At 48.5% G+C, this 12878-nt stretch overlaps 1 protein-coding gene across 2 annotated transcripts in view; it reads right to left on the reverse strand.

Moving 5' to 3' along the window:
• GALNT18 (polypeptide N-acetylgalactosaminyltransferase 18) overlaps positions 1-12878 on the reverse strand; it is a 199987-nt gene that overhangs the window by 35715 nt on the left and 151394 nt on the right. For both annotated transcript variants that reach the window (XM_029061515.1, XM_029061514.2), the window contains exons 4-6: positions 7986-8169; positions 4692-4889; positions 3387-3501 (exon numbers count right to left, since the gene is read on the reverse strand). In XM_029061515.1, coding sequence (XP_028917348.1) covers positions 3387-3501; positions 4692-4889; positions 7986-8169 — 497 coding nt within the window. The remainder of the gene's footprint in view (positions 1-3386; positions 3502-4691; positions 4890-7985; positions 8170-12878) is intronic.

A 12878-nucleotide genomic window follows, 5' to 3' on the forward strand; every position in this document is an offset into this window, starting at 1 on the left:
TGCTTCGATCATTCAAATCTCATCTCGGGTGTTTGCTTTTACATAAATTCTGCCCTAAAGAAAGCATAGAGGGCTTGTTTCTGCTATTTAGAGCCTGCACTGTGTCCCGGAGTTCTTAATGTCGGAATCACATTATTGCTTTGTAATACCATCTATCTCCATCCAGGTTGTCTTAGTAACCACACCTCGGTGACTAGAAGCTATGGAGAAGCTAATTAAATCCAGGGGTAGTCCCGACTTCCAGGAGCAGATAAGGATAATTGCCAAATCACCGCTCTGGAGACTTTGAAAGGACGACAGTGAAGAGCGTGTCTGAAACTGTCTGGAAACTGTAAAGGGAAGACACAGCCGGAAAATATAGCTCCAAGTCACCAATTCGATCCCCTCTCCTCTTGTCCTTGGAGACCAAGAGAATTAAATACCTCAGATTGGATTTCATTCTCCATCGTGGCTGATCGCTCTCCTGCCGCCGGCCTGGCCTGGTCGAAACCCAGGGGTTTCCTTTGTCAGTCGGCGGCATTCATTGAGCGCTTACCACTTGCAGAGCACTGTACTAAGTACTCGGGAGAGCACCATAAGTTTGATAGTCATGACCCTTGTTCTTTTGACATTTTTATTCAAAATGATCTTCTCACACTACACCTTCTCTCTCCCAGTGCACCGGGGCGGTACGGATAAGATATTCGGAAACCTAATATCTAGTTTCTGGGACTCAGGAGTTTCCATAGGCTTATGGTTCAAAGTCGGAAGTTTGGGATAATTTTTCTCATGGAAGAAAATTTCCTCCATAAGGAAGGCAAAGTATTTTGAGAGGTGGAACCTCCACTGTGGGAGAGCTCCTTCGTTGGGATAGTAATCTGGTCTGGAGCAGTTTAAGAAGCGGAGGCGCTTCTTTGATGTGAAGACTCAGGAAAGGCCAGATTCTTCCTTAGTGACTGAGCCCGGGGGGCTTGCAGGGTGAGTCGGACCAGGCTCTGTGGATGGCAGAGTGCCCAGAGTGCTTCAGGGGGCCCATGAACATCAAAACCAATGCCATGGCACAAGAGGGCCTGGTCCTTCCTACCCCAGAGGTTTCAGGGATTGCAGGTCGGAATTTTGCCTCCGGAGATCATCAGTATGGCAGCGGAAGCTCTAGGGACGCTGGGTGTTGTCCCAGTCTCCAGCCTGGCCCCATCTGGACAGTGAATTCTGCCCCAATTCTCTGACTCGGACCCCTAGCGATTTAGACTGTATGCTCGTTGTGGGTAGAAGGCATGTCTACCGACTCAGTTATATTGATGTTTTTCATATTGCTTTTCTTTCACATTAGTTAAGTGTTTACTAAGAGCCAGGCACTGTTCTAAGTGCTGGAGTGGATACAACATAATCAGGTTGCTCACAGTCCCTGTCCCACAAGGGGCCCCAAATGTTTAGTACACTGCTCTGCACATAGCAAGTTCTCAATAAATGTGACTGAATGAATGAATGAATGAATAATCCCCATTTTACAGGCGAGGGAACTGAGGCACAGAGATGTTAAGTGACTTGCCCAAGATCACACAGCAGACAAGTGGTGGAGCCGGAATTAGAACCCAGGTCCTTCTGACTCCCAGGCCTGTACTCTACCCACAAGGCCACGTTGCTTCTCATTGAGCTTGCTTCTCACACTCTTCATATCTGACAATCAGTTTCCCCACCTTCAAAGCCTTGTTGAGGGCACATCTCCTCCAAGAGGCCTTCCCTGACTTAGCCCTCATTTCCTCTTCTCCCACTCCCTTCTGCATTGCCCTTACTTGCACTCTTTATTCATTTCCCCCCTCACTCTCAGCCCCACAGCACTTATGTCCGTATCTCTAATGTATTTATATATATCAATGTCTGTCTCCCCTTCTAGACTGTAAGCTCACTGGGGGCAGGGAACACGTCTACCAACTCTGTTATAGTGTTATACTGTACTCTCCCAAGCACTTAGTAGAGTGTTCTTCATACAGTAAGCACTCAGTAAATTGCCTGTTGACTTGCCAGCCTCCTGTCTCTCCTTACTCCAGTAGTATTCATTGATTCATTCAATCGTATTTATTGAGCACTTACTATATGCAGAGCACTGTACTAAGCGCTTGGGAAGTACGATTCAGCAACAAATAGAGACCATCTCTGCCCACAACAGGCTCACAGTCTAGAAGGGGGGGACAGAGACATCAAAACTAGTAAACAGGCATCGATAGCATCAATATAAGTAAATAGGATTATAGATATAGACACATCACTAATCAAAAGAATAGAATAATAAATATGTACATATATACACAAGTGCTATGGGGCGGAGAGGTGGGTCGAGCGAAAGGAGCAAGTTGGGGCAATGTAGAGGGGAGGAGGAGCAGAGGAAAAGGGGGACTTAGTCTGGGAAGGCCTCCTGGAGGAGGTGAGCTTTCTCTGCACACAGTAAGCACTCAATAAATATGATTGACTAACTGACTGACAGTAAATATGATTGACTGGTTGATTGTCCACGCAACGCTGTGGTTAAGGTGCCCGATTCCCAGGACACCGGGTGCCAGGTGGCTAGATAATAACAATGAGAGTATTTGTTAAGCGCTTACTCTGTGCCAAGCACTGTTCTAAGCTCTGGGGTAGATACAAGGTAATGATAATAATAATAAAATAATGATAATGTTGGTATTTGTTAAGCGCTTATCATATGCCCAGCACTGTTTTAAGCTCTGGAGTAGGTACAGGGTAATCAGGTTGTCCCATGTGAGGCTCACAGTCTTGAGCCACATTTTACAGATGAAGGAACTGAGGCACCGAGATGTTAAGTGACTTGCCCACAGTCACATAGCTGACAAGTAGATAATCAGGTTGTCCCACAAGGGGCTCACAGTCTTAATTCCCATTTTACAGATGAGGTAACCTAGGCACAGAACAGTGAAGTGACTTGCCCAAAGTCACACAGCTGACAAGTGGCGGAGCCAGGATGAGAACCCATGACCTCTGACTCCCAAGCCTGGGTTCTTGCCACTAAGCCACACTGCTCCTCCGCATGTGAGGTGTAGGGGAGGCTAGATGGCCTCCCCACATCAGCCTGGATGCTGTCGGTGGAGCTGGGGAGACCAGTCGGGTCATCTTGGGCCGGTGAGAGACATGGGAGCACTTGGTGGCCCACCACAGCTTTACTGCCCTTCCTCTCCAAGGGCTTCCGCACCCCACGGGACACCCCCAGGCTTGGGGTGCCGTCAGCAGGGGCTCTGATGGTGTCCAGTGTTGGGGAGATTTGACTTGCCTACCCTGTGAGCCGGAGCATCTCCAGCCCTGGCCTGGCTCGGCCCCAAGCGTTCCCCGGGGCCGGCCTGGCCCCGGGTCCCTCTCTTGCCGGGCTGTCGTGGGAGACCCCCCAGTCCCCGACTCACCCTGATTCCGAGCTCCACATTCTCCCCGCCATAGACCTCCATGCCCTCGTCCAGCAGGCCGATCTCCTGGAAGTATTGCCGGTCCACGATGAAGCAGCCGATGAGAGCGGGACTCCTGCGGGGGGCACAGCAACAGCACAGGGCTTAGGCCGAGGGCACCGACAACAGCCACCCGTCACCCCTGCCGATCGTTCCCCCCACTCTGCCAGGGGAGCCCACCTCAGTTGCCCCATACACGTCTCCCAGAGGACAAGCTCTCTGGCTTTATTCATTTATTGTTTTATATTATTTATTTATTATTCATCTTGTTGTCTGTCTCCCCCTCTAGACTGTAAGCTCACTGTGGGCAGGGAATGTGACTGTTTTATCATGTACTGTACTCTCCCAAGTGCTTAGTACAGTGCTCTGCAGGCAGGAGGCGCTTGATAAATACAGTTGACTGAGTAATGGGGCCCGGGGCCGAGCTCAGTAAGCCTCACTGGCTCCCCGTCCCCATTCTTAATGGCTGATTTATTCTTACTAGACAGCCACTGGGGAGAAAGAGCGTGGTCAAGTGGATAGAGCACAGGCCTGCTAGTAAGGGGACTTGGGTTCTAATCTCTACTCCACCTTGTGTCTTCTGGGTGACCTGCTGCAAGTAGCTTCACTTCTCTATGCCTCAGTTACATCATCTGGAGAATGGGGATTAAAGCTTTGAGCCCATGTGGGAAATGGACTGTTCCACCTGATTCTCTTGATCATCTCTACCTCAGGGCTTAATACTATGTCTGACACATAGTAAGTGCTTAACGAATACCATTTAGTTGGAAAAAAAATCCTGTATTTTAGTCCCAGTCTTGCCACTTGCCCATAGCATGAACATGAGCAGGTCATTTCACTTCTCTGTGCCAATTTTTTTTCCCATTTTTTAATAGTATTTGTTATAGTATTTATCGAGCGTTTACTGTGAGCAGAGCACTGTGCTAAGCCCTTGGGAGAGTACAATGGATCAATAAACAGACACATTCCTTGCCCACAACGAGCTTATGATCTGGGGGTAGTGGTTAGAGCACGGGCCTGGGAATCAGGTTATGGGTACTAATCTAGGCTCTGCCACTTGTCTGCTGTGTGACCTTGGGCAAGTCACTTCACTTCTCTGGGCCTCAATCACCTCATCTACAAAACGGGGATTAAGACTGTATTCCCCACGTGAGACAACCTGACTACCCTGTATCTACCCCAGCGCTTAGAAGAGTGCTTGCACAGAGTAAACCCTTAACAAATAACATCATTACTACTATTATTATTATTAGAGGACGAGCTTACCTGATGGGAGCGGTGGAGTTCTCCAGCTTCCACCACAGCTTGGGAGGGTTCAGGTAGCGACACCATAACTCCCAGTCAAACCCCTGTGCCGAGAGCGGGTACTCCTCGATTTCAAAGTTGTCGTATTTGATATTGTCAAAGGATGGAGAGATGATCCTTTTCCGGTTCTCCTTTATTCGGGACAACACGGGCTCGGCCCTGCGGGAAGCAGGACAGGGTTACAGCAAAATGGTTGACTTTCGCTTCTGGTAGAATCTTTTCTTTTTTTTTTTTTAATGGTATATGTTAAGCACTTACTATGTGCTAGGCACTTACTAAGCGCTGGGGTAGACACAAGCTAATCAGGTTGGACACAGTCCATGTCCCACATGGGGCTCGCAGTCTTAATCCCCGTTTTGCAGACGAGGTCACTGACGCCTACAGAAGTGAAGTGACTTGCCTAAGGTCACACAGAATCGAGTGGGAAGCAGCATCTCCAGCCAGTCCCCACCTCAGAGGAAGAAGTTAGACATATGGCATTTCTGACCCCCAAATCAATTTAATGAGTGCTTACTATGTGCAGAGCACTGTACTAAGTGCTTGGGAGAGTACAATACAACAGAGTTGGTAGACCAGTTCCCTCCCTATGATATGTTTGCTTAACAGCCCCCCTAGGCTGCCAGGCAGAAGGATGACAGGTCCAGAGGAGAAGAGGGATGGGGAACTGTCTCACCATCTCAAGCAACAGCTGAGGGCTGCTCTAGTAGCTGAAGCTTGCCTTATCCAACACTTGCCAAAGTGGGCAAACCTCTAGGATGGGAAGGGTGAAGCAGTCTGGCCTAATGGATAGAGCACGGGCCTGGGAGTCAGAAGGACCGGGGTTCTAATCCCAGCTCCGTCACTTGTCTGCTGTGTGACCTCGGGCAAGTCACTGTCACTTCTCTGTTCCACAGTTTCTCATCTGTAAAATGGGGATTAAGAGACAGTAAGCCCCATGTGGGACAGAGACTGTGTCCAACCTGATTATCATGTAGCCTATCTCAGCGCCTAGTTCAGTGACTGGCATATAGTAAGCACTTAATAGATACCATAAAAAAGGGGTGCTAATGTCTTCAGAAGGCAGGAATACAGCAATCATGTACATATCTTTGAATTATATAAGTAACTTTTTTAACCACGTTAACGTCTGTCCTCCCCCTCTAGACTGTAAGCTCATTATAGACATGGAACGTGACTGCTAATTCTGCTCTACCGTACTCTCCCAGGAGCTCAATACAATGCTCTACATATAGAAAGTGCTCAATAAATACCACTGATTGATTTATTGATTGACTGGGAAAAATGTACTTTTCCCAAATTCAGGGGAAAAGGAGCAGAGGGTCAGAGTGGATCCCAAGCAAATTTCTGTCAGCAATGTAGTGCTGACAGTAAAATAAGCACTACGGTCCTGGGTGACCCGAGAGCAGCAGGGCCAGGGGTGGAAGAGGGAGGGAACCTGAAGTCGATCACCCTAAACCATCTCTACGGGGAAGGAAATGGGCACTGCTATAATCCCCATTCTTTCCGCTTCCAAAATGCCAATACCCTTCCTCGGCTGGACGCCTCTGTCGATCTGATTCCAGTCCCCCGGATCCCAAATAGGAATGGTTCTATCGGGTCTCTCCCCAGCCAGCCCTGAGCTACGTAGGCTTCCCATTGCCCCAGGGTGATTAATGTGTTCGTGGACAGCCAAGTTTCTCATTACCATCCGGTTGCGGAGATAATTGTTTATTCAAATCAGTTTGAAATAATCCAATTCCCTCTCCTCTCCTGACTATAAATTCAATGAAAATGATTCTTAAATAGCTGCAAATGCCAACCGGGGACTTTAATGGGAACACATGTTTACCCGATAGCGGCGATTTGGCGGGGGAGTGTACAAACCATCCGGCCTCCGCTCACTACACGTCATTATCCCCAACTGCCCGGTGTCTGGATCCAAGAAGCCAGGGAGCTCCGAACCGGGACCGTAAAAACTGCCCAATCAATCGATGAAATATTTTGAGTACTTATTATATGCAGAGCACTGTACTAAGAGCTTTTGGGGAGTACAATACGATGGAATTGACCAAATTGCTCCCTTTCCATAATGTGTTCCCATAGAAAAACAGCATGGTCTAGTGGATAGAGCACAGGCCCAGGAGTCAGAAGGACCTGGGTACTAATCTCGGCTCTGCCACTTATCTGCTGTGAGACTTTGGGCAAGTCACTTCACTTCTCTGTGCCTCAGTTACCTCATCTGGAAAATGGGGATTAAGACTTTAAGCTCTATGTGGGAAAGGGACTGTGTGCAACCTGATTTGCTTGTATCCACTCCAGTGCTTAGAAAAGTGCTTGATGTACAGTAAGCGCTTAACAAATACCGTCATTATTATTATTATTACAATGATCTTACAGCCTCCCGTTGAGGAACCCTGGTTTTTTCCAAAGACTCGTAAGGGTAGGGAGGGAGGGTACAGCCAGTGACCTTCAAAAGAGCAATCCCTGGAAATCCTCCATGTCACTGAATCAATCAACTAATCCTACATCCTCCAACTAGCCTTCTACAGCTAGCCCCTCATTATCTGATTCCTTCCCTCTTCTGCACTGCCTATGGATTTGGATCCCTTTAAGCATCTGATCTCTACCCCACCCTTAGCTCCACAGCACTTGTGTACTGATCTGTCATTTATTTTAACGCCAGTCTCCCGCTCTAGATTGTAAGCTCCTTGTGAGCGGGGAACAACATATCTACCAACTCTATTTTATTGTACTTGCCCAAGCCCTCAGCCCAGGGCTCTGCACACAGTAATAATAATAATAATGATTATGGTATTTGTTAAGTGCTTACTAGGTGCCAGGCACTGTACTAAGTGCTGGGGTGGACAAGCAAATTGAGTTGGACACAGTCCCTGTCCCACATGGGACTCGCAGTCTCAATCCCCATTTTACAGATGAGGGAACTGAGGCCCAGAGAAATGAAGGGACTTACCCTAGGTCACTCAGCAGAAAAGCAGAAGAGCCAGGATTAGAACCCACATCCTCTGACTCCCTAGCCCGTACTCTTTCCACTACTCTACGCTGCCTCTTTATTATCATCATCCATGATCCCTGACCTAGAAGGGCACAGGGTTGCTTTGGGACACCCTTCTGCCTTCAGCTCCTTGGCCTCGGTATCCCATTCCCTGTCTTGGCGTTCCATAACGGGGAGGAATGAGATGACCATTCTCGGGCTCGGTGGTCCCTGGGGCGGGTCAGAGGCCCCGCCCCCCGCCCCGTTGGCAGCCGGGCTCCTACCAGCCTACGTTGAACTCCACATGGGCATCGAAGAGGGCGACAACGGGGGCGGTGGCCACTCTCCAGCCGCTGACGCGGGAACGGATCAGCCCCTCCTGCTTGTTGTGGCGGACGACCTTGATGAAGCCGGGCTTGTGGCCGTTCACCTCATCCACATATTCCCTCAGCTTCTCCTTCAGCTCCTCTGTGGCAACAGAAACACATGGGCATTACCAAGGGTGGCACGGTGAGCGCCGGGCAATGAGAGGTTACCCAGTTTTCATCATCGAGAGGCAGAGGGGCACCGGAATCTCCAGGATGCGAGGGAAGCCCCTCATTCATTCAGTGAGAAATATTTATTGGGTGCTTACTGCGTTCAGAGCACTGTTCTAAGCGCTTGGGAGAGTACAACACAACAAAAAGCAGACAAATTCCGTGCCCACAGTGAGCTTTCAGCCACTCATACCCAGTGCCTCTCCTTTCATTCAGTCAATCATATTTATTGAGAGCTTATCGTGTGCAAAGCACTGGATTAAGCTCCTCTGCCAGCCGTTGGTGCTCAGGGAGAAGAGATAGGCCCAGATTCCCATCTTATTTCACTCCAGCCTCTCAGAATCAGAGATGAACCAACATTACCACATTAATGCAAGAACGTATCCTATCCCACCTTGATTTTTGCATCAGCCTCCTTGCTGACCTCCCTGCCTCCTGTCTCTCCCCACTTCAGTCCATACTCCATTCTGCTACGCAAATCATTTCCTTCCAAAACGTTTCAGACCATGTTACCCCACTCCTCAAGAAACTCCAGTGCGTGGCCCATCTACCTCTGCATCAGAGAAAACTCCTCATCCATTCGCTTTTAAAGCACTTAATCACTTGCCTCCTCCTACCTCACTTCTCTTTTCTCATACTATAACCCAGCCCGCACACTTCGTTTCCTCTTACGTTCACCTTTTCACTGTGCCTTGCTCTCATTTTTCTCACTGCCAACCTCTTTGGCCCGCATCTTACCGTCTATCCTGGAACACCCTACCTCCTCATATTAGACAGATAATTGCTCTCCCCCACTTCAAATCTTTATTTGAAGGCACATCTCCTCTGAGAAGGCTTCCCTGACTGAGCCCTCCTCTCTTCTCTCCCACTCCCTTCCGCTCTGCTCTTACTCGCTCCTTCATTCATCCTCCCTCCCATCCCCATAGCACATATGTATATGAGTGGAATTCATTTATTTTATTTTTTATATTAATGTCTGTCTCCCCTTCCACAGTGTGAGCGTTGTTGTGGACAGGAATGTTGTCTGTTAGTTGTGCTTTGCACACAGTAAGCACTCAATAAATACAATTGAATGAATGAATAACAGTCTAGCTCCCTGTCTAGACTATAAGCTCACTGTGGTCAGGGAATGTGTCTGTTTATTGTTGTACTGTAATCTCTCAAGAGCTTAGTACAGTGCTCTGCACACAGTAGACACTCAATAAATATGTTTGAATGACTGAATGAACAACACAACAAGTGACACCTTTCTGTGTTCCCATTGTGGCCAGCCCTGTGGGTCTCACGTTGGTCTTGTTTAAAAAATGGTATTTGTTAAGCCACCACGCACTCATAAGTCAACACCACCATCCATGGTGGCTTCTTCCAATATGAAATACTAAACAACTGCCTTCTAAAAAGCAGGATTCCAAACAGGTGTATTATATTTGTTTTCCAACTGAAACCCTTTTAAGTGGACAGGGGCGGGGTGGATGGGAAGAGGTTGACAAAAGCGAGGCTCACCACTGATATGTTGGGGTAACCACCAAATTCCACAAGTCTGGAGAGTCCCCCTTGCAACTTCTGCAAACCCTCTACCCTTCTTCTTCTTAATCCATCTGGCCTCCTGTTTCCTTTCGCACCATTGGTTTTGTGACCAGGGACGGGGGAGTCAAGAGGCTAGGAATGGGGCTGTAGTTCTAAGCACAATTCACACTGCTGTTCTGCCTGAAAAATGTGTTAAATACGGAATCTGAAAGGGTCTTGTTCTTCTTCCGGCCACCCTGATGGGGTTGGGAGTTAGTGGTAGCTTCAAGATGCCCAAGGGGAACCTATTTGTAAACTGAATCTGGGGCCCAAACTTGAGCCTTATCTGACACGGCCTGGGGGATCCAGATCACAGTAGATAATAATAATGGAAATAATGACAGTATCTGTTAAGTACTTACTACATGCCAGGAACTGTTTCAAGAGCCAGGGTAGATACGAGTTAATTAGGTTGGACACAGTCCCTGTCCCATGTGTGGCTCATAGTCTTAATTCCTATTTTACAGATGAGGGGAACTGAGGCACAGAGAAATAAAGTGATTTGCCCAAACATCACCCAAAGAAAAGTGATCTTGAAAAGTCAATGATCCATTCCCCTGCCTCCAGGCTGCCAATGAAGCTGAAGTTGAGATGTGTGATAGAGTAGATTATCACACATAAAGATAAATCCTCATGGGGATTGTTGGACAATGGGTTTCTCCTTTCCCCTCCCGCCCCCGCAAAGTCATGTTTTCTCTTCTTATTTTCTTGCTTCTTGTGGTATCCCTCTCTCTCTCTGACACTGTCCACTTCTCCATGTCACTCCAGTCCTCTGAAGCTCTGTCCCTCCATCTCTCTGCTGCCTATCCCTGCTCTGAGCCCTCTCTGGATCTCAAGGCTCTCTCTGTTCTCTTTCCCTTATCATGCCTCTCTTTTTTTGTAGTTCCTTCTGTCCTTTTTACTCTCCTGCTTTATCTAGTCTCCCACCCTTCCATCTCTCTCTTTATTCCCACAAAGCCTTCTCTTTGTCTTCCTCTTCCCACTCTTCATCCCTCTCCTTCATTTCTCCTTTTCATCACCACATCACTTCTCCCTCTTCCTGTGACTCTCCTTCTCCTCTGCCATCACCATCTGTCAGTGTAGGACCCCATGGGGCAGTGAGGGAGAGTCGGCGGGGGTGGGGGCGGGGTGGGGGGGCATCTCTCCATCTAACCAACAGCCCTGTCTGCAGTCCAAGGCCCTGACCGATCCCCCAGGAGTTTAGCAATCAGATCGGTTTTTCTACCACCCAACGCTGAAGTAAACAGAAGATGGTTTAAGAGATTTTCCAAGCCACTCTCTGTAACCACACCAACGACCATGTTCTCCGTTTGGAAAACATCATTTTCCTCCTGGTTCTCCCATAGAAACGGCCCCTCTGATCGGCTTCTAAACACCCCCCATCTGTTCCTGACTGGAAGCACGATGGTGGCTGGGAATCAATCTGCTTTAGCTGGAAGAGTTCCTTCAGCCTGGCTGAACCCCAAGGCAAAGCCCTGTTTACTTGGTTTGGGCAGAGTGTTCGACAATGTAAAGTGTCCAGGACATCTACGATCTTCTAAGACTATTAAACAACCACGTCGGTACCCGAAGCTTCTCTGGTGTGACGTCTTTGGAAAACAAATGGAGAAATTAGGGACCTAAAAACTAATGAGCTGCCTTTCTAGATAAGTGGAGTGGAAATTAAATCATTAAGCCAAATTCAGGCTTTGGGTGTTGGGAATTATAGAAGTCGCAAGTCCCAGATTGGGCAGATGGGGTTTGGGGTTTGAGGGAGGGGGTGAGGTTGAAGGCAGGGAATGAAGGATGAGGTGCGGGGGCGAGCTTGTCAGTCGCTCTGGGAAATTGCCCGGGTGAGCTCAGCCCACTGGGGTAAAACACCACCCCATTAGGGTATATGGACCTACTCTCCATGAGTGGGGTGCAGAATAAGGGAGGACTGGGAAGCAAGGTGGGGGCTGTCCCAGAAAACAGATCCAGATCTGATCCTTTTCTGAGCATGCTCAAAGCATTCAAGAGCAGCCTGGTAGTCTGAGGGTGGGTGAAGGAGGCCAAGACTTTGGGCCAGTCTGGCCTCGGTCAGCCAAAGCTGCAGGAATGGAGCCCCCAATAGGTGAAGAGAATCGGCCTGGTTTTCCAACTGCTGCCTTTTTCAAAATCTTGGCAAACAGCCTGGGGACCCCTGAGGGATTCCTCTTGGGGGAAGTCTGGGCCAGGGGCAGAGGTAATGCTTCCTCAGTATTTGGAGTGGGCAGTCTTCTCAGCGGCCCATCCGGGCACGGCCTCGATGCTCTGGGAGACTCTGAGGACTGGAAGGATGTGGTGATGCAGCTGCAGTGGGAAAGAAGCCCCAGTTGTCATTCAATTTGCCCCTGGAAGGTAGCCGGATTCCAGAGCCCTTGCCGAACCATGCATATGGCAAACGTGTGAGCCATCCTCTTCAGAACGTAGGCCTGGCTGTTCTGAGAGAGGTGCAGACAACACGATCTCTCTTGGTATCAACGCTGATCCCCATTGAGAGGGCTCATTCGCAGTTCAAAAGGTTATTGACCAAAATCCACCCAGAAGCCCTTGCTTCCACCCGATGGCAGATTGTCAGTCGGGCAGGGAATGTGTCTGTTCATTTTTGTATTGTACCCTCCTAAGCACTTAGTATAGTGCTTTGCACAAGGTAAGCACTTAATAAATATGATTAAATTGAGTTGAATTGAATTGAATTTCCCGAAGCGACTTTGCTAGCTTGTTCTGCTTTGGTGGAGCTTGGGCATTGGTCCTGGGGACTGGAAATGGGCAGGCAAGCATTGCTGCTGGCCCGACCTCTATCCTGTGGCTAGAGCAAATCTTCCCCACACTAGCTGACTTCCTGACCTCATTAAAGGAATAAAGCCTCATAGTTGTCTGGGATTCACTCCTGAGGCTTCTGGGGTTTAGGATTGTGATGGTTGATCTGGCTGGCCCACTGGTTAATCATCATCATAATAACAATGATATTTGTTAAGTGCTTATTATGTAGGTACAAGTTAATCAGGTTGGACCCAGCCCCTGTCTCACATAGGGCTCACAGTCTGAATCCCCATTCTAAAGATGAGGGAACTG

Source organism: Ornithorhynchus anatinus, chromosome 3 (assembly GCF_004115215.2).
Source record: "Ornithorhynchus anatinus isolate Pmale09 chromosome 3, mOrnAna1.pri.v4, whole genome shotgun sequence".
In the NCBI taxonomy this organism is placed as follows: domain Eukaryota; kingdom Metazoa; phylum Chordata; class Mammalia; order Monotremata; family Ornithorhynchidae; genus Ornithorhynchus; species Ornithorhynchus anatinus.